Here is a 20,808-nt window from a genome sequence, read left to right on the forward strand (position 1 = left end):
ACGGCCATTAGACCTCCTTGCCTCTCCACCCCTTTTTAATGGAGTGCCTGGCTTCTCTAAGATAGCTTCAAAACCAGCGGGCACTTGTTTGTTAGGTCCCACTCCCTCCATGGTGCTTGATTTTCAGTGACCAAATACATTGATTCTAATACTAGTAGTGCTAAGTGCCCACCGCAAGAGCACACAAGTCGGAGGTTGCATTTGATTGCTGTACATGGTCGCATGCTCTGTATGGGAATCTCATTCAGAGCATAATTTAAACTGTTCAGCCAATGTACACCAATGGTTTCTGCTCGACAATCTTTGGGCCAAAAAGAAAAAGAACCTGGTGCCCCCTCAGCATCAGTAACATCTGAAGCTATCCATTATTCTCGTTATCCCCTCCTTCCCTCTCCTTTCCCAACGCAGCTGCCATTTCCGCAGAAAAAAATTAGTTTACGAAACGAGTTCACTAAACAAAACATTTCTTTCGAGGGCAATGCCAATATTCTTCGTTTAGTTTCCATTAATTAATGCAAATACATCAAAACCATTCTCATCTCACTTTGTACGTAAACACAATGCACTGAGACCACTGCACATGCAATTTATCAGGTTATGAATATGAAGCAATGGAGACATGGAAGGTTGGCTGGCATGGTGCTGAAGGTTTCTTCCTCTGGAATGCTGTACACATTCCCTTATCAATAATGCCCTGCAAAATAATGGAGAGAAATGGAGTGTCACTTTACAATGAACATAAATGCCACAAGCACCAGCGGTTTTATGCTTTTGTGTAAACAGTAATGCACAGGGCAGTAGCAATCATTCACAAAAACGAGATCCGACAACACATTGTGTCATTTTCTTTCTTCCCTAAGCACAAAATGTGAAAGAATATGGTCAGAAATAAAGTACAACTGGCATTGTTGTGCAAAATAAGAGAACAAATACATGAAAATGATGTTTTCTACCAGCAATGCCAATTGTGGTATATGCAATGCAATGTCAATTGTGGTATATTTAGCACAGCTGGTCTGAATAGTTGTACAGCGCTTATAATGCATACAGCACTTATAATGCAGTAGGTACATGTCTTTTGAAATGCATCTGGTTGTGTTTATGGCTTAATGCAAGTACAAAGCCAGATACTACTACTACTACTGAAGATGCGAAATTACATGTTTTCAATCATAAGACACAAGTGAAGTAAGGGTTGGAAGCATTTTGAAAGGTTAATGCTTGACAGAGGGGAGTAGCAGGACTACATATGTCTGAAGAAACCAGAGCAAGACAGAAGACAAAAAACCCAAATGCTAATAGCAGAGGTGCCTACATGCTCTATATATTCAATAACCATAGATTGGCACAAGTGTTATGAATTGGGCTTGCTGGTTACCGACTATTATTGAAACAGAGCGAAGACAAGACACAGCAAGGAGACACCACGAGTGGTGAGCATCAAATAGTTTTACTCCAAGGTGAAGAACACATGTTATAATATTATAACAGGTTTGGCAAGCTAAGGACAACAAAAAAGATAATTTAAACGTGGCATGATGGAGAAAACGGCACATGCCCAGCTCAGTTGCTAACAAGATCTCAAGGGGGAAGCCACAAAGAGCAACAAAAATTCATAACAGGTCTATATAACAGCTAAAATGTAATGACAAGGCATGCATCAGATACAAGATGATGATGTGAGAGGAAGCAACAAAAGGAGAAAAACAAGTGTAAACAAGAAAAACAAAAATTCACAACAATGTATAAGGAAGCTAAAATCTAGCGTCAGGACGCACGTCATAAATCCGATGATCTGGAAATGCGGCCTCCTTGGGAAACAGTGTGATAGATGGTGTGATCACACAGAGTTGTTCTTCCTGTGATCACACAGAGTTGTTCTTCCTTCTAAATCATGAATGCTTCCCATATATATGTCAAACCTACATATGCTATGACCGTTCTGGAATGAAACCAGTTGATAGCCAGCATTCGTGGCGTCTCCTTACTGCTTCCAGTCCTTGCGCTGCTTCAAATGCGATATACTGGCATCCCTGTGTTGATTTGCAATAGCAGATTACCTAACTTCAACAGCCATAGGTAATAACAGTTATTTGCAGAGGAGCAGCACTTCGAAGATAGACAAATACACTGGGTGCCAGACAGGAACTGTTTTGTTACTGGAGCAGGCATACGTTTTATGACAGTATGAAAAGGGTTGCAGGTGACAGGAAAGATTGCCATGCTTGAAATCTTGTTTTAGTGCCTGTACCAAGTTCCATAAACCACCAGAGTGGACCCAGAATGGACATACTCGACTTTTTTCTTGCCTGTCAAATTAACACTGCACCTGGTTTTCATAACACCGTAGCAAACTAACTCATTCATTGGGTGCGGGATTAGGATAACAAGAAGATACAGATACATAATAAAGTAAATGCAGTGTCTTTTTTGCCAGCACTCAAGATCACCAGGCCCAAATTCATATTGGACACGCAAACGAGTGAGTAGTTAGGGGAATGTGAGAACAATTTGCTTGTCTCAGACCTATATTTTCTCAACCCGTTTATTGTGGGAGCAGCAGATGATCTTGACTGCAAAAGAACTGTCAATGCATACAGCTCAACACACCCAAAAGCGAGATCAATGAACACAACAGAAATGCCGCAAAAAGTCATAGACCTGAGCTGCAAAATGGCCTGCAGACCGTAAAGAGGTGCTGTCAGATCAAGATCCACCGTATTCATCACAAATTATCCAGTATTTTGATGTGCCTAACTCGGCACATAGTGATCACAAATTCAGAGCAACAGATATGCAGTTTGAAGAGAAATGAGCCTGAGGATATCATCTGCATAGTTTGGCAGCAGTTGTCCATGCAGGTTGTTCCCCCAGAACCTAGCACTCCTTCTGGGAGTACGCTTGATTTCTCTGCAAAAAGGCACATAGAAAAGCATAAAATAACAAGGGAAAGCCACAATTACACAAAACAAGAGTTTAATACTGCAGCCACTTGTAGATGGAACAGGCAGAGAATATTTAGTGTGATCGATGGGCATCATGGCCCCATAATGTTGGAGAGGCAGCCACTAATAAGCAGGAATACATTTTATATTGCTAAGATACCATGGCAGCGGAGACAACACTCATGCATAGGATGCCGATGGTGTGATGCATATAGGCAAAGCAGGTGCACTTTTAGATGCACACTCCTGGCTAAGGTTAAACTCGGATCCACTGCCTTAAGGAGGTGCCAGGAACCAGCAGAGTGCACCCTAAATTGCAGATCAGACATGTCGAGGCAGCTACCTATTTTATCAGCACGCAAAGCCTTATGCATCTCAAAGCAAAGCTATCTTTGTGAATGTGATCTCGGAGATAAATTCAAAGTGACCGTTTTGATAATATGCATTCAGGGGTACAAGGAAGTGCTGACGTCAAAAACTAAACTAGAAAGCGCATTCTCTCTGCTGTGGGCACTCTGCCCGCTCTGTGCCCTTGGATTTACTTCCCCACAATGTCCTCCTCCCTAGTTACTTTAACCAACAAGAGAGGGCACATGCGTTGCAGCAACCCTAGCGCTGATCGACGGAGTTGACTGTTACAGGCATTGAGGAGACAGCGCTCTCTCTTTTTGCCTCAGAAACTCATCGCATGAAAACATGTCAGCGTGACATTCCACGAGGACTCGCGGAAACTTTTCCAGCCACTCGTACTCCCGACGCTAACAGTATAAGGGAGGCAGGACAGCATTTTTTAATCTTTTTCGCATCCGAGCTTGCAGCTTGAGTTTACAGTCCTGCTCAAAGTGTGCATAATACACACGCTTCTTCTCTTTACCCCCTCTAGCCATAGTTTTCACTAGGTGCGCATGTTAACAGCACTGCTGTCTAAGTGGTCTTTTGGTTCTTGCTTATGTGAGAACCCAGGGAATTCCCACGTTGTTGCCAATATACTCCCCTTCTACTGCGACCACATGCTGCCTGGCTGTGTGATAGTGAACGTACAATTAGTGTCCGACTAGAGAAATGACACCACACTACAGTAATGTCTGTTTAGAAACAATGCTTTTTTTCTACTTTAGTGCTTTAGTGGTGGTAGTACATCCCAACATCTTAGTTTTCAAGGAATTGAAAAGTGAAGGAAATCGATGAACAATGCAGCTAAGCTGAAATTTATGGACCCTAGAATCAATGAGCATACAATCACTGCCATCATAATGACATCTTCAGATAGCTGTCGGACCCCAGATTTTTCTAAAAAAACATGAGTCATAATAAGTTAGACATTTAATGAAGCGCAGAGCTATTTCCTGCATTTGTTGCATGTCCACCCTAGTCAGTCCTGTAGCATTCATGACTGATAATCAAGTCGTCAGCAGAGCGTCTGCCCATGCGTACAGCATTAGGCACGACTATGTACATACAGTCTTAAATGTTGTCTAGAGGCACAAATAATTCTAACATAGAAGGAAGCGGCTTTATGAAAGCCTCGGAGAAACCATTATGAAGCTAGTTCTTTAAGATATTTTGATCTTGAAACCTACAAGATTGCCTAACTTGATATTGCTAAGAGTTTGTATTATCATGACAGATTACAACCAGTATATCATTTGTGACACATATATAAGCTGTCTAATTTTGGCATAAAACAACGCTCACACAGCACTAATCTGTGTTACACTTCAAAATGTGACCTATCCAACTTGAAACCTGTAATATCGAAGTTGAAACCAAAGTGACTCAGGCTATGAGGGATGCCATAGTTAGATCTCCATAAATTTCGACCACCTGGTTTTCTTTCATATGCACCAGCATCGCAGAGTATGAGCCTGTAGAATCTCGCCTCCATCTAATTCGACCGCCGTGGCCGGGATCGAATCCGCGTCCTTTGGGTCAGCAGCCGAGCGCCATAACCACTGAGCCACTGCGGCGGCCAACTAGGTAACTTATTATTGGTGAGAGTTGTATTACCATGACAAATTGCAGTCAGTATACCATTTCTGAAACATATACAAGCTGTCTAATTTTGGCATAAAGAAAGGCACAGATAGCACTAATCTGCGTTAAACTTGAAAATGTGGTCTACAGAACTTGAAACCTCTAATAAAACCTCAGGATACAAACATAATCCAAAAGCATCAGAGTAGGCATATTCATTTCTGACCATTCATTTGAATATTTGCGGCCACATATATTTATATGTAACAAAAAACTATGATGGTATTACCAACCATGGAGGAGACAGGAAGCTGCAGAATAAAATTGGAACATGCTACATTATCACTGCTGACTTACCAGAAATATTAAATACTATCTCACAGCTTTACTTATCATGAACGATCAGAGGTGGCAATGCTTTCTGGCCAAATACACAGCTATAGAGATATCAGAGGATGATGGGGCACGCCAACAATACGGTTGTTGACCATGCCACTGCAAGACTGGCAGTCCATTATGTGACCCTGTGCTCTTTCAAAAAAAATTTTGACTTCCGAAGACACATCTCTGTATCGTTATGTGGTGGATTACGCTGTCATCCGCCGCATTGGCCAAATCTATGGGGCATAAAAAGAAGCTCAGTGCAATACAGGCGGTTCTTCCTACGCGTCAGAGTGTCAGCGTCTTGTAACTCGAAGCATTGTGTCAGAAATGGGATACCACCGAAAACATCAAATGTGAAATTTACAAGCTTCATAGAAGAAAGGATACTGTAGCAGAGTTGGCCGGTGCCACTTACTTTAGCAAACTTGATGTCAACTACGGATTTTATCAGATGCCATTAGATGAACAACTGTCCCAAATCTGCATCTTCAGTACACTGTACGGGCGTTGGCTTAAGCTCTGCATAAGAAATATTTCAAAATGGAGTCAGTAAAGCACTGGACAGCATGCCTAAAGTGAGAATGTAGACGACATATTGATCTTGGACGCAACAAAGCCCAAGTACGGCAGTCATTTGAGGGAAGTGCTTAAAGCGATTCATGAAGCTGGTTTCACCCCGAACAAAGAGAAGTGTATCTTTGGTGCTCAAGAATTAAAATTCCTGGGAGATGCAATCACAAGGGAAGGAATTAAAACAAATAAAAATTTCATTCAGTGTGTTGTCAACTTTCCACGGCCATCATCCAAGCACGATGTGCAAAGGATCTTGGGAGCAGTGAGTTACTTCAGAAAGTACACTTTCTGTCTGTCGGAAAAGAGAAAAGCATTGTGGAGTTTAATCCGATAGAACATCGCTCTTCGAGTGGAGCAACTCGCCCATGGAACACAAAAAAAAAATGTAAAACAGACTCCTCTGCATTTGCACCGCAGTACACTGAGGACTGTTTGCCGTCGAGGTGGGTTATCGATGTTACATATTTTATTACTTTCTTGCTTTTACCAACTGTGCTTAGCTGTTTAAGTTTTTGTCACATGTTCATCTTCCTCCAATTGTCCCCCCTGCAATAATGCCCTTGTGGTGCTGCAGGTACTTGTATAAATAAAAAATATACTCCATTTCCTTCATAGCCATCAAAGCTGCCACACCTAGCACACCCATTCACACAGGCTAAGTCCGCGCCCAAAAAGTTGTTTGATATACAACTAAAGTGAACACAAGCACATCATTGTGACAAACTTTAAGTGCCGTGGCTGGCACCTCCTGGACTTTGTTTTACCTCTTGCCGCAATTTCGCCTTGCGACTCAATGCATCTTTGAGAAACAAAAGTTACAAGAGGCGATGCGACACGAGGTTGGCAGGGCGAATCACTCCAACTCAATCCGTGCCCGAGTAGTTGTACATTCAGTGAAAATTATAGCCAGAAGGCCTGAACACAGAGCGCCTCATAGTTTCAACCGTGATTTTCAATGCTAATACTGTTTTACATAACTTTTTGTTTTTGTCCAAACACTCGCCTGACTTTTGAAAAAAATGAATATCTGGTGGAGTATGGGTTCACAAACATACTACTTCTGCAATCTGCAGCATTGCCTGCTATTTATGAAACTGAGTACAAGGGCATGAAAAAAATGAGAACAAGAGAATGAAGGCGCAAATATAGAGCTGCTAAGAACAAAATCCGGAAGGAAGCGCTATATGGTAATTTAAGAGTCAATACCCATGTACCCGAGGCTAGATCAGGTTGTCTCAGAACCAGGCAATACATAGAAGCAAGTACAAACAGGGAGATATTTGTGCAGCATACAGGAGCAGTGCAGAAAACATTGAACAAGTTCTAGCGAACTCTAAATCTACACAACCAGATATCAAGAGAGAACAAACCATCCTGTAGCCTTGGGTTTCAAGGATAGAGCAAAATTATCAGGCGATGTGAAAGCAGAACAGAGGAAATGCATGAAAACTCACAGAAATCGAAGAAATACCACTTAGAAGATGAGAAATAGCCACGAACAGAAAAAAAATAAACAGAACAGGATTAAAAGTCTGAAAAAAAATAAACCGGCACTCTCCACCAGACTGATATAAAGAGGATGCCAGAAGTTATCTATCTAGATGAGATTTTTTGGTGGGTAGTACAAACACACATCCCTTAATACATTGTTTTTCTGGAGAGGAGCATCAAGCTATGGGCCGGCATAGCTGGCTGCAGTTCCTCTGGAATGTTCTTCCCCCTGGCTACTGGTAGTCCTCCAATGCCTGCAAAAAGAGGACACAACAAAGAGGCCCAGCCAAAAAAAAAATGAAAATCGGTTTTTGGGAAAAGGAAATGGCGCAGTATCTGTGTCACATCTCGGCGGACACCTGAAGAGCGGCGCCGTAAAGGAAGGAATAATTTATACCACCTGGGGATCTTTAACGTGCACTGACATCGCATAGCAACGGGCGCACGGCTTAGCGTCTTGCCTCCATTGAAACGCGGCCGCCGTGGTCGGGCTCGAACCGGGGTACTCCGGCTAAGTAGATGAGTGCCCTAAAAACTGAGCCACCGCGGCGGGCAATAATACGAACCCAGCATTGTAAATACGGCAGGTAGTCCTGCATTTTCATGCAGGCCGTTTAGTGCAGTCGAAGAGTAGCAATCATTTTTTATTCCCTTGTAGCGGCTATTGGGACGCGGAATAAGGATTTTATGCGTGTGTGACATGCCAGCACGGAGGAAGGGACGACTTCTATATGGAAAAAAAAGCCTGGTGGTACGCGCGTTAACTAGAAGCTGTTTGTACCAACGTGGTTTGTACCAGTTTCCGGCGTAAACTGCTGGTTACAGGTACCGCCATTGAGATATGGTTCACCAGCTTCCACAAGTCACCATAACGCACCATGAACAATGTTATCATACATGCCGCCACAGAATACATAAAGCATCTAAATTTTCACGGCAACGCTACAGATTGCAAAGGAACTAATCGTTGCATTTTCAATGCGATTACACACACACAGAAGAACGCGGACATGCCAGAATTGTGAACAGCGCGATCTCCACAAACGTACTATCTTTGCTAAAGCCTGCTACAAGAAAAATAAGGCTCGGAAGGCTCACTGGCGACCGAGTCAGTGAGATGGTCGTGGCTGAAGACGCGTACACAAATTAACGGTAATTGCAACTTTGCAGCCTATGCGCCTAGTAGCCTACTGATGTAAGTCTTAAAATAGCCAGCAGGTTTCAACGGAGCAAATTTGTCTGCTATTGTGGTTAGACTTTTCTGCGACTTTCATGTTACTGGTAAAGGCGTTAACAAGCCCGAATCTTTTGTGACTGTGCGGCGACATTTCGGCAAGCGCGCACAAACACGAACCGCGTCTTCACTAGCGCACGCTGCAAAAGTGACGTTCACCGGGTCGCACGCATTTCCCCTTGCTTTGTAGGCACATACATTTCCTTGTGCAAAGCTTCTTCTTGACACAGACCAACAACAACAACAAAAATAATATATATGTAACAACAGATCGGGGATCTGGCACAACCGGAAACGCCCGAAATTTGTGCGACCGTTGATGCAGCCCGCGATGCAGCTTGCGCTAACATACATGGTCCCTGCCAGGTTAGCGTATGCACGTCTATATAATTAAAAACTTTATCAAGACCACGTGGGAAACCTAAAATAAATATTATTGCAGGAGAAAAGTTTGACCTGTTGTAACCTTCCAGAGCGATCGAAACCAAAACCGAATTTTGGCACTGTTGGTTTCGATATCGCACCGATGGAATCTAATGCATGAATTTTACATTCGAAATTTATATCCGCGGCTTAACTTGTACGTGCGATGATTTATTCGTCGCCACTGAGTTCCGCGCGAAAAGAAATCATAAGTGCAGATACCTCTCCACCCTGTTGGAACTACATTCTGCCGAGGCATTGCGGCCAATTTTTTTATTTGCTGAATTCGCAGTACTCGAACTTGTCCAGCTCTCTGCCACCAGGCGCAACGCATGACTCTTGCATGGCCAAGGCTTTTGTTACAAGGACCTGATCATGCGTAGAGTTTTACAATACAGCTTTTGTCCGGGCTTGTTTCCAGAAAACACGATCAGGTGACGACATGTAAGGAGATCGTTTGGAGCTACGCTTCGTTGAGGTTGTAGGTGCTCGCTAACCTTCTACATCGGCAGTTGTAAATGATTCCGGCACATTGGTTGTGCAGAGAAAGAGGTCGCACCCTAGGTTGTGAACCATTTGAATCAGGACAGCACCAGCAGCAGGGTTATTCAGAAGAGAGGAATAATTAGATGGTGTAATGACAGATTAGCAGAGATACTTCAAACGGGAAATGAAAGGAATAGTAAGAGAACAATTCCGGAAGTAAATAATGACTGACATGTTTGATCAACATACCACATACGAATAAGTTGAAGATGGAAATAGGCAAACTTTTTTAAGTGTAGAAATGTAATCTACCACGCCCAGTGAGTAAAGTAATTAGAGGATTCCTAGTATAGACGTATGGAAGGAATAATGAGCATATTACGCATGCAGTTTAATAATTCTGTGCCGCAATTATTTTCTTGGCAATAATTTCGCCATAAAAGAAGCGAAGAACGGGGCAAAGGAGAAAGCATACAATGGTGTGAAAGGGTGTAGAAGTGTGAAAATGGCCATATTGCCCATCACTACCAGCAGCCTGGTCGACTAATTCATTTCCAAAAATTCCGGAGTGACCCCAGATATGAAATGAAAGAAATGGGGCAAGAGAAGACAAACGATCGTGATCTTTCATAGTGGAAATAACTGTCGGGTTCAATGAAGCAATTGAAGACAGGGCAGAAAACAGAGATAGAGAATCAGTGTAGAAATAAAAACGGCATAGAGAAAGGGTTACTAACAGCAAACACAACAGCAGAATGGAAATATACAAGCTCCCCGGCACAGGCACTAGAGGGTAGTTCTAAGGATATGCGATGAACATATAAAATAATTTTTGTGGAGCTAAGAACAACAAAGCACCAGCACAGTGATGAGTGAATGACCCGTCAGTGCAAATATGCAATGCGCGTTGACAAGAAAAGGTCAAGGCTTCCTGATAATTATGCTGAGGAACAGAGAATTTAAATTTCAATGATCGAGGGATGTTAAGACCAGAGATTAAGTACAGGCTGGATTTATACGGGTTATAAAATGCCTTACTATATACAATGGGTTGCTGTAATGTAAAAAGCAAGGAGGCCAGCCCTAGCTGGAGCAAGTAATGTCCAGCTGGAATTTCCTTCTTCTCAGCTGGACTCTTGACTGTTCCAGCTGGAAAAAGACATTTCCAGCTGAATCATCACCACTGCTCCAAATGCAAGCTTTCAAGCTGAATCGGGAAACAGCTAAAGAAAGCAGTTTCCAGCTGGACATTTCAATGCTCCAGCTGTAAGCTTTTCAACTGGAACATGAAACAGCTATGAAAAGCAATTTCCAGCTGGTGAATGCCTTCTGCCAGTTATCACGAACTGCAACCTGCCTTGAGTTGGCCAATGGATGAATGCATATTTCAAATTGCTGAATCATGATTTCCAGCATCACAAGTAAATATATTTTAGCTGCTAAACAAATGTTTGAATTTTCAGGTATATATAATGCCATCAATTATAAATTCACTTATAACTGCCAGATGTGTGTAGTGCACGCATATGCAATAGCAGTTTTGGTGCTTTATAAATATTGCACAAACGACCTCTCTCCCTTCTCATCACCAGTAGACATGGAGAAGCAACTGTGAGGTCAGGATCTGCTAGTAATTAGCCGTCTTTTCCAAGAGAAACATTATGTATTTTTAAGAGCACCAACAGTGTTTGAACATTTTAGGACCTGTTTCTTGCGAAAATTATTTTTTTTTCACAGGCAGGAGAGTGTAGAAATGTATAATGGGAAACATAACGATAGCTGGAAAAGGCTGCGAGTTACTTTGCCTTAATTGTAGATTTGCAAGGCAGCAGTCATGTCCTCAAATTAATGAAATGGTGAATATAAATTGCCTTAAGCTTCTACTGCACCTCCTGGATGACTTAATCCAACTTGAGTGACAATTAAGCACAAGGAAAAACTTGTCAAGAGCCAAGAGGAGAGCGTCAGTCTGTTATCCAACATTTGAAAAGACTTGTCACAAAGACAAGAGCTCTTGAAACAATGGCTAGTGGACTGAGGATTTCTTCCCGCTTCTCCAATTTTTTTGTGCATTGCAAAAAATCTCATCTGCCACGATCACATTTGAATGAGAGATTAACAAATTCTGCTTAGAGGTATGCAACATCTTTTATTGCAACATATCAACAGGCAAACAAATGACTTGCAACTGAAAGGAAAGACTCATTACAATTAACACCCATCTGAAAGCAGCTGCTCAAAATATGTCAGCTCTAGCAATAGAGTTAAACAGAAAAAGTAATTACACATCAAAAACTCACTTTATGCTCTTCAAACGGTTACAATACAAAACAAAAATTTTTTATCTTTGACTTTGGACAATGCAGCATGCTCATCAGCACTTGCATCTGTGCTCCAGCTATGAACACACTATAAGTAAGTAGTAGGGGACTAATAAATAATGAAAGAATATATGCCACTCAGGTGTCAAAGTGAGAGTGCTCAAATTATCAAGAAGGTATGTCAAGGAAACGCAGCGAAATGGGCAGACAAAATATAAAGCAGTCGCTAGCAATCCGCTAAACCAGTAAAAAAGGAATCTGAAAAGTTTTATGAAAGGGCACGGCATTGCTCTTCGAAGCCCAAGCAGTTGCTCGAAACTGGCATGTTAGCTTTAGCCTCCGAGAGTGACACACAGGCAGAGAGATGTGCCAAAGCGGAGGACTCCTGAAAAGTTTCAACTGTCTGGAGAACTTCAATGGACATTTAATTTGCCCAGCCCACAGAATCCATGTGCATTTCGCCTCCATCAAAGCACACCCTACAGTTGAGATTAACAGACTGTGCAAGCAAAGCCCACACTGCTGAAGACAGACTTAAAATAAATGACAAACATAACTGGGCAGCAGTGGAAATCAGTAAATGTAGAATGGTTCTAATCTTGGTGGAAATTAGGTGAAGAGATGAAGTCAAAAGGGACTCTGATACAACTCACTTTGCAGTAATGGACTGGCTTTGAAATTAAACACAATCTTTCATAAATGCCCTAAGGCCAACTAACAGGAGAAAAAGGTTGGAAAGCATAGCTATCTCAGGCATGGCAGCACTTGCCTCTTCCCTGTTTTCGACGCCCAAAAACTAAGCCCAAGTGTAGGTGTGCTAGAAATATTCACGCCAGCATGTTCACTTCAGATCTGGACCAATTCATGCAACAAGTTGGGTTCAAAGCACAAGAAAAATGAGCCAGTGCTGCTCGTTAAACACAAGTTGCAAATAGAGTGAACATGTTTCTCGAACATCATTGTGAGAGAGCAGGGGCTCTTTGCATGCCAACTATATTCAGTGACCTTTGATTGCACCTCTCATTTCCAGCCACTTTGTTTAGTTCTATTTCCGATTTAAGGCAGCCTGTATTTATAGTGAAGTAACCTTTCAGGCAGATTCCACTGTACAGTTCAGTCACTTTCAGTTAAAGCTAAATTCACATTATGCTACAATGAAATACCTTTTTGCATGTGTACAATGCATTTACTAAGGTAATTGCTAATAGAGTCGGGATAACCTTTGACTTTAATCGACCAAATGATCAGAAAGGCTTTCATAACGGAGATTCCACAATAGATCATATTCACACTATCAATCAGGTGATAGAGGAATGCACAGAATATAGCCAACCTCTATATATAGCCTTCATTGATTACGAGAAAGCATTTGACTCAGTGGAAACCTTGGCATTCATACAGGCATTGCGGAAGAAGGGTGTAGATGAGCCTTATGTCAAAGTACTGGAATATATATATAATAACTGTAAAGCTGCCAAAATCAGCAATTAAATTCCAATAAGGAAGGGCGTCACACAATTAGAAGACACGATCTCGCCAAGGCTACTCAACGCCTGTTTACGGGAGGTATTCCGAGGCCTGAATTGGGAACAGTTGGGGATAAGAGTTAATGGAGGATATCTAAATAATCTGTGATTCGCTGGTGACATTGCCTTGCTGAGTCCCTCAGGAGATGAACTGCAAATCATGATCAATGAGTTAGACAGACAAAGCAGTGCGGTGTGTCTGGGAATGAAGATGCAGAAAACTAAAGTAATGTTCAACAGCCTAGCAAGAAAACAGCAGTTCACAATTGGCAACGAGGTGATGGAAGCGGTAGAGGAATACGTCTACTTACGGCAGGAAGTGACAGCTGATCCGGATCATGAGAGGGAAATAACTAGAAGGATAAGAATGGGGTTGAGCACATATGGCAGGTTCTCTCAGGTCATGAATGGCAGTTTACTAACATCCCTCAGCAGAAAAGTGTACAACAGCTGTATCTTACCAGTACTCACCTATGGGGCAGAAACATGGATGCTCACAAAAAGGGTTCAGCTTATGTTAAGGACGACGCAGCGAGCCATGAAACGAAAAATGATAGGTGTAACGTTAAGCGACCAAAAGTGGGCAGAGTGGGCGAGGAAACAAATGTGGGTTAATAACATCCTAGTCAAAATGGGGTTGAGGAAGAAATGGCCTTGGGCAGGCCATGTAATGCTAAGGAAAGATAACAACTGGTCCTTAAAGGTAACGGAGTGGATTCCAAGAGAAGACAAGCATAGCGGGGGCCGCAGAAGGTTAGGTGGGCGGTGTTGGATGGGGGTTCGGAGTCATTCCCGACGGGACCACGGGTCACGGAACGATGCTTGCTCCAATCGCCACCACCACCAGGACAGGACTGCCGACGAGTTAGAGTTGGATGATGGGAAGAAGAAAACTTCGGGGGTTTATTTACATTATTTACATAGGTAGAGGTCAAAAGGAACTTCTCTCCGAAGAGAGGATCTTAAAAGGAGGCTTAAGGAGCCTTAAAAGAGAGCATGATTCCTAAATAGAGTACACAATAGGAGCACCCAAAAGGGAACACGACTTTGCATTACAGGGGAGCACAGAAGAGGAGCACCATTTTTACTGCACTCACTGTCCAGGTTTATACAGTTCTTGCTCCCCAGATTCCCCTGGTTGAGGACGTTTCCGCCAGGGTGAGAGTGGCCTATCTTGTATTATCACGCACAGACATGCATAGGGACATGTCCTCGTCACGTGTCGAGCCAGGGAGAGAGGAGAATGCCCTTGTGTCCACGTCGACAGTGGAGGGGGATGATTCCGTAGCCAGCCGAAAGATTCCACGCACCGCCAACACCTGTTCTTTAGATGTCAGTTGACGCTCGGACAAGAAGGCAGGGTCGGGTCTAGTAGCCAAAAGGAGTCGCTTCTTCATTTGCCATGCCTGCGAAGATTAGCAGACGACGACCGCCAGCTCGCTGCCATATTCCGGGAATGAGGCCACATTGGTCCCCTCACCTTAGTCACGGCCATAGGGGATTAGCTGCCACTCGATCCCTGCGGCGGCCTCTCCGCTTCGCCAAGAGTCTGTCCGGTGTAGTCGCACTCGGTGCTGTCAGGTGCTCGACGCTTGCTGCAGCGACTTTCCGCGGGCCTTCGCTCTACCTACTTGGTTCCCGGAATCCACCTAGGCGACGCTCTCGGTATTCGGTTCTCGAACGTGGAAGCAATTCTTACCGCGTGGCTCAGAACCATACCGAAGAAGCTTAGTGCTGGCTTCCAGCAGGTGAGCATTGCTGATGACGCTGCCAACACAGACGGGCGGGCGCCCAAATGTAACACCTCCGCGGCCCGGAAAATCTCGACTGGCCAGCGCTCCCAACCGCTGGGCATGAAGAGATGGGCTTGCATCCACGTTGATTTCCTGGCTTGCAGTATCAATCCAAAAAAACAGAAAGCACCAAACCACCACCAAAGGAAAGCATAGACGAGATGTTCCGAACAACAAAGCACTGCCCCACGCGCAAGCGCCTGGAATTCACTCCAGACCACCAGGCTTCCTTCTAATGCCAAACGATGTCCTGTTTCCAAATAATGATCCCTCAATTTTGCCCGAATTTAGGGTCAAAGAGAGCGTCCGTGTCACATCTGAGGTTGCCAAGGACAGACTGCCACGTTGTAGAATAAGCGGTAGTGTGTCAAAGCCTACAAATTTTGAATAGAAACTTCATTCCTTATTAATTAAAGCTCTGATCCCCTAAACCACCTGAATATCGAAAGTCTGCTTAAAATTTTGGCCCACACTCAGATTAATTTGAGGTTTTTCTCAGAGAAGCTTGATCGCTCGAGACTGAGAATCAATGGCTCCGGTTGTACTCACAAAGATGCGACTATGCATCACAAACCTTACTCACTCTTGTACTAGCGAGATGCTTCCTTTAAACTAATTTTGTCAATGTGACACCTTGTCACCTTCATCTATACACAAAGCTGCTACAGCTGTTCCCCACAAAATTCTGCAGGTATCATTTCAGTCAGTTAGCCTCCGAATACCACAATCGGCTAACTAACCAGGCGCCACTAAACACAGGTACTCAGATGTGCACAAATAGACGTACTTTCATTGCCTCTGCGATGCTTTAGCTACATTTCCGTGAATGAGACATTTGGTACCTACACAACGGCCCCCCAACCAAATTCGTCCTCCGATATCTGCTAAGGATACAAAAAGAAACATGTGCCAAAATTGAAAGACAAAAACTGCCCGCCCCGAAGGGTTCCAATTAAGGAATCAACGCCTCATCCACGCGGCTCTTCGATGCACTCCTGTGAGTGCCCTTATCAGTTGGTAGCAAGGCAACTTGACATGCTTTTCTAACTTAATGGGAGAATAGCCTCTGTCGAAATTATGACAAAAGTACAGCCTTTTTTGATCACTTCAAAACCTTTAGCCCCAAACGCCTAGCTTTCCTTCCCCGATTTCACGCACCCAAAAAAAAGAGGAATAAAAAAGAAATGGCTGCTTCGAATGGCTACACCGGAGTGAAGGCTGACTCACCTCCCCCCGTTTGAAAGGATTAGCCTTTTCAGACATGCCCGCCAGGGCCACACTCTGACTGATTGAACTGCTGTCAACTCGTGACAAAAGGCAGCTGAAAACCACCATTCTTGACTGCCCTTGTCATCTCCGCACCCCCTCGACGCGCTCAAGAGGCTTTGGGAAAGCATGCAAAGTCGGGAACCGAGGGAGTCGATGAACCGAGTCCAGCTATAGAAGCTACCCTTTTTTCTCGTCTCAAGTAAGCTCGGCTACGCTTTCGCCCTGTGCGCTTCCTGGAATCACGTGCGGAAATTGAAGGACCCATTCTTTTCAAGTGCACGCGCAGAACACCCCTGCATACCTGGTTTCTCGAGGCCCGTGCTCGCCTCCCCGGAATGTCACGCAACTTAGCGTCTTGTGATCTTCCGGGCCGCTTGGCTTTTTTTCTTAGTGCCTTTCTGTCAGCTCGATGTAGTCTCGGTCTTCCCGCAGGCCAATGCTTTTTGCAAAACCTCGCTTCTGTCTTGCTTCCAATGAGCGGTCTTCCCTTTCTGTTACAGCGGTCAGGTTTAAAACCACCTGCGCGTCCCGTCTGACCCGTAACCTTAGCCGCTAATTTGCCAGATTTAATGCGGGAAGCTTTTGCTTTTCCTTCTGCTTTCCCTTTTGCCACATTTCCTGTGCTAACGTTAGCACCTCTCCGCACCCCTGAATTTAGGTCCTGACATTTTAAGTTTTTTCGTCTTGGTCCTAGCCCTTTTCCTTTTTTTCGTCTCGGCTGTGTCGTGCGCGTCTCCTTATCAAAACTAGCTTCTAGTTTTTCAATCGCACCTTGGGTGCCTCCATCCAAGTCTAAATTGGCTTCTTCGCCTTCGCAGCGTGGCGTCAGCTCCACACAGCAGACAGACAGACCTTCCTCTGCCCTAGTGTTCGGCAGTTCACTTTCTAGAAAGCCATCCTCCACCGCCTGCTTATCGCACTCCGTGCTTTCCTCAGAAATGCACTGCTCATTTAGAGTTGGGCTCTCAACATCTGCTTCAGCCTGGCTCTCAGTACTGCATATTAACCCATCTGCAGCTCCACACTTCTCATACGCCCGCTTCGCAGAGTTAGCCACAACTTGTTCACTGACGCCGCAGTGACTCCACAACTCGAAACTTCTCCAGTTTACCAGGCCAAAAGTGTTCACCTCTGTTTCCCTTTCGAAGCCTTTACAGAACCGCCTGTTCTTAGCCTTGGGTTCGACCTGCTCTAGCTCCGCTGCTAGTTTCTGCATAGGCTCTTTGAGAACTCGTTTGCGCTCCTGCAGCTCTGCCTCTTGTTTCTGCCACTCTGCCTCTTCTTTCTGTCTCTGAACTTCCTCAGCTCTTTTACACCGTTGTTTTTTGCCCACTTTTGAGTGTTGTCCCAGGCAATTTCGAAATCATCGTCTAATTCTGTCTCAAAAATTTTGATTGCCTGGATAATGTCCGAATCTGTCGCGCTTTCCTCCGCACCCACTCCTAACTCATCGCACAAAAAACTAAGTTCTGCCCTTGACAACCTCATCAGGTCCACCGTCGCTGCTTTTAAATATTGGTTTTGCTCGCTCTTGGTGATTCTGAGCTACTACCCCTGTGCTACAGATAAACACCCGATCAACCAGCAGTTCAAATTATTAACCCAGAATTTGAAGCCTGGAGGATCCAAAGCAAAAACCAAGCACTCACCCGCAGAGGCAGCACCATGCAACCCGGTTCATCGCACCGCTGCCAACCAGTTGTTGAAGATGGCGATTCTATCCCACCGCTGCCACCAGTTGTTGGATGGAGGCTCTGAGCCGCTCCCGACGGAATCACGGGTCACGGGACGACGCTTGCTCCGACTGCCACCACCACCAGGACAGGACTGCCGACGAGTTAAAGGAGTTGGATTATGGGAGGAAGAAAACTTGGGGGGTTTATTTACATTCTTTACATAGGTAGAGGTCAAAAGGAACTTCTCTCCGAAGAGAGGATCTTAAAAGGAGGGTTTAGGAGCCTTAAAAGGGAGCATGATTCCTAAATAGAGCACACAATAGGAGCACCCAAAAGGGAACACGACTGAGCATTACAGGGCAGCACAGAAGAGGAGCACCATTTTCACTGCACTCGCTGTCCAGTTTTATACATTTCTTGCTCCCCAGATTGAGGACGTTTCCGCCAGGGTGAGAGTGGCCTATCTTGTATTATCATGCACAAACATGCACCAACGTACTTAGGGACGCGCCCTCGTCACGTGTCGAGCCAGGGAGAGAGGAGGACGCCCTTGTGTCCACGTCAAAGGCGGATGATCTCGTAGCCAGCCGAAAGATTCCACGCACCGCCGACACCTGTTCTTTAGATGTCAGTCAACGCTCGGACAAGAACGCAGGGTCGGGTCTAGTGGCCATAAGAAGTCGCTTCGTCATTTGCCATGCCTGCGAAGATTAGCGGACGACAGCCAGCTCGCTGCCGTATTCCGGGACTGAGGCCACATTGGTCCCCTCACCTTAGCTACGGCTATAGGGGATTAGGTGCCGCTCGATCCCTGCGGCGGCCTCTCCGCTTCGCCAAGAGTCTGTCCAGTGTAGCGGCACACGGTGCTGTCAGGTGCTCGACGCTCGCTGTGGCGACATTCCGCGAGCCTTCGCTCCCCTTACTTGATACCCGCAATCCACCTGGGCAACACTCTCGGTGCTCGGGTATCGAACGTGGGAGCGATTCTTACCGCGTGGCTCGGAACCATACCGAAGCTTAGTGTTGGCTTCCAGCAGGTAAGCCTTGCTGACGACACTGCCAACAGAGACGGGCGGGCGCCTGAATGTAACAGCAGATGAGATTAAGAAGTTTGCAGGCATAGGGTGGATGCAGCTGGCAAAGGACAGGGTTAATTTGAGAGACATGGGAGAGGCCTATGCCTTGCAGTGGGTGTAGTCAGGCTGATAACGATGATGATGAACACAAAGTCCGAAATAGTGCTCGCATGAATGTAACCATTACGCTGTGTGACACTAGAACCATTCATATTGATTTACTAAATCACAAAAGAACTCCTGGCCACTAAAAGAAAATTGTATGCAGGGACGAACCTGCTCGTCGATTTTGTGCAGTGTTTCGTGACTGCATGAGCATGCGTGCACTCTTGATGTGCTTACAGGGTAACAAAAGGTCAACACGGTATGTATATTGGACAAAACATAGAAACACTTTTCACCAGATGGTTCTGAAGAAAAATAGAGAGAGGGGGCTAGTTGGTGACTAGTAGTAAAATGCATCTTGAAACCACGTGAAAAACTGTGTGCTGGTTTTCCTTGGGTGTTAATCACGTCTGTGCTAGAGGCCTTTGCCAGTGAAGCTAGGGGCATTCCTGAGCACCGCCGCAGGAAAGGAGCAAAACGCAAGAGACCCATTGCCATCCCACATTACCACCAGATCTCGCATCACTTAAAATGAGTGGCTCAGAAAGGCTACATGCTGGTGGTCTTCACCGCACCCAAAAAACTGCCCGACCTGTGCAATAAGGTGCATGGATGGCACACGGAAGAATGTAGTATTAAGCACGCAGACAGATTTGTCCCCTGCAAAAGAGGGGTCATTTGCCGACTTCTGGAGCACCATGCAGAATAAGGGGCATTGGCGGGGGGGCGGGCATGTGGCCGATCATTGTCGCCACTGCCGTGGTTGCACGCCTCTGTTCCGCAATACCACAATCTTGAATAAGTTAGCACCTAAACTAAGTGAAGAAGTGTACGAGGTCTACTGTATTAAGAAGGAATCCAGCTTGTGTGTCAGCAAAACCTCGATAAACTCGTCTGATAAGGAGTTTTCATGTCTGGATAGAATGATGTCCCGTACATGCCTTAGCACCAGTGTTACGTGATGATCGTTCGTCAGTTTACAGTGTGATTGCGATGATTGTATAAATGTGATGGACCGTTGTAATAAACCAGTTCCACGCTCTGTCCTGTTGGTTTCTTCCTCGTCCCTTGTGTTTTTTCGCACGGATTCAAATGGGTCCTGAAGAGCAAGTGATCCTCTTGGCTCTAGCATATGTGCCATCACCCAAGATAACAGCTGTGCTATTTATCCTGACATGTCTGCTGTGCCTTTCTGATGCGATTACAGCATTACAAACCTTCAATCTTCTAAATTCAAATACTTCTTTTCCGCTTAAATCTGTGCGGCCAGAAAAAACCCCTGGATTCTTCTGGCTTGTATAGAGGTGTAATACTGCTTGCACTCCTTTTGCCTGCATTTTTCCAATGAGTAACAATGCATGGCTCCGTGACCCTGCCTTTAAAGACAACAGGCTGCTCTGCAGCAGAAGCCGTGTGGCAATTTGTAATCCCACTCCATTAGTAGACGTTACTAGTTATAACAACCTGCCCATGTTTGTCTCAAAGGTGAAGCATGAATGTGCCCATAGGGGGCCAAACAGAATAACAGACTT

General features: G+C 44.7%; 1 protein-coding gene and 1 long non-coding RNA gene across 3 annotated transcripts; both read right to left on the reverse strand.

Annotated features, from left to right (window-relative positions):
* Nucleotides 1-1,070: 1,070 nt before the first annotated feature.
* Nucleotides 1,071-8,905, reverse strand: LOC144103906 (uncharacterized). The gene is made up of 3 exons (XR_013308367.1): nt 8,800-8,905; nt 5,719-7,621; nt 1,071-2,910 (listed from the first exon to the last, which is right to left on the reverse strand). It is a non-coding gene; the product is annotated as an uncharacterized LOC144103906 (long non-coding RNA).
* A 6,487-nt stretch (nt 8,906-15,392) lies between these two features.
* On the reverse strand, nt 15,393-19,109 carry LOC144103892 (uncharacterized). 2 transcript variants are annotated; one of them, XM_077636597.1, is made up of 2 exons: nt 18,868-19,109; nt 15,393-18,796 (listed from the first exon to the last, which is right to left on the reverse strand). In XM_077636597.1, exon 2 carries the CDS (start codon nt 17,633-17,635, stop codon nt 16,526-16,528), a length of 1,110 nt encoding a protein of 369 aa, XP_077492723.1. In that variant the 5' UTR covers nt 17,636-18,796; nt 18,868-19,109; the 3' UTR covers nt 15,393-16,525. The 2 variants fall into 2 exon arrangements, with proteins under 2 accessions (XP_077492723.1, XP_077492722.1); XM_077636596.1 differs by having other exon boundaries at nt 15,393-18,246; nt 18,595-19,109.
* Nucleotides 19,110-20,808: the final 1,699 nt, after the last annotated feature.

The sequence above is a fragment of the Amblyomma americanum genome, chromosome 9 (assembly GCF_052857255.1).
Source record: "Amblyomma americanum isolate KBUSLIRL-KWMA chromosome 9, ASM5285725v1, whole genome shotgun sequence".
Taxonomy (NCBI): Eukaryota; Metazoa; Arthropoda; class Arachnida; order Ixodida; family Ixodidae; genus Amblyomma; species Amblyomma americanum.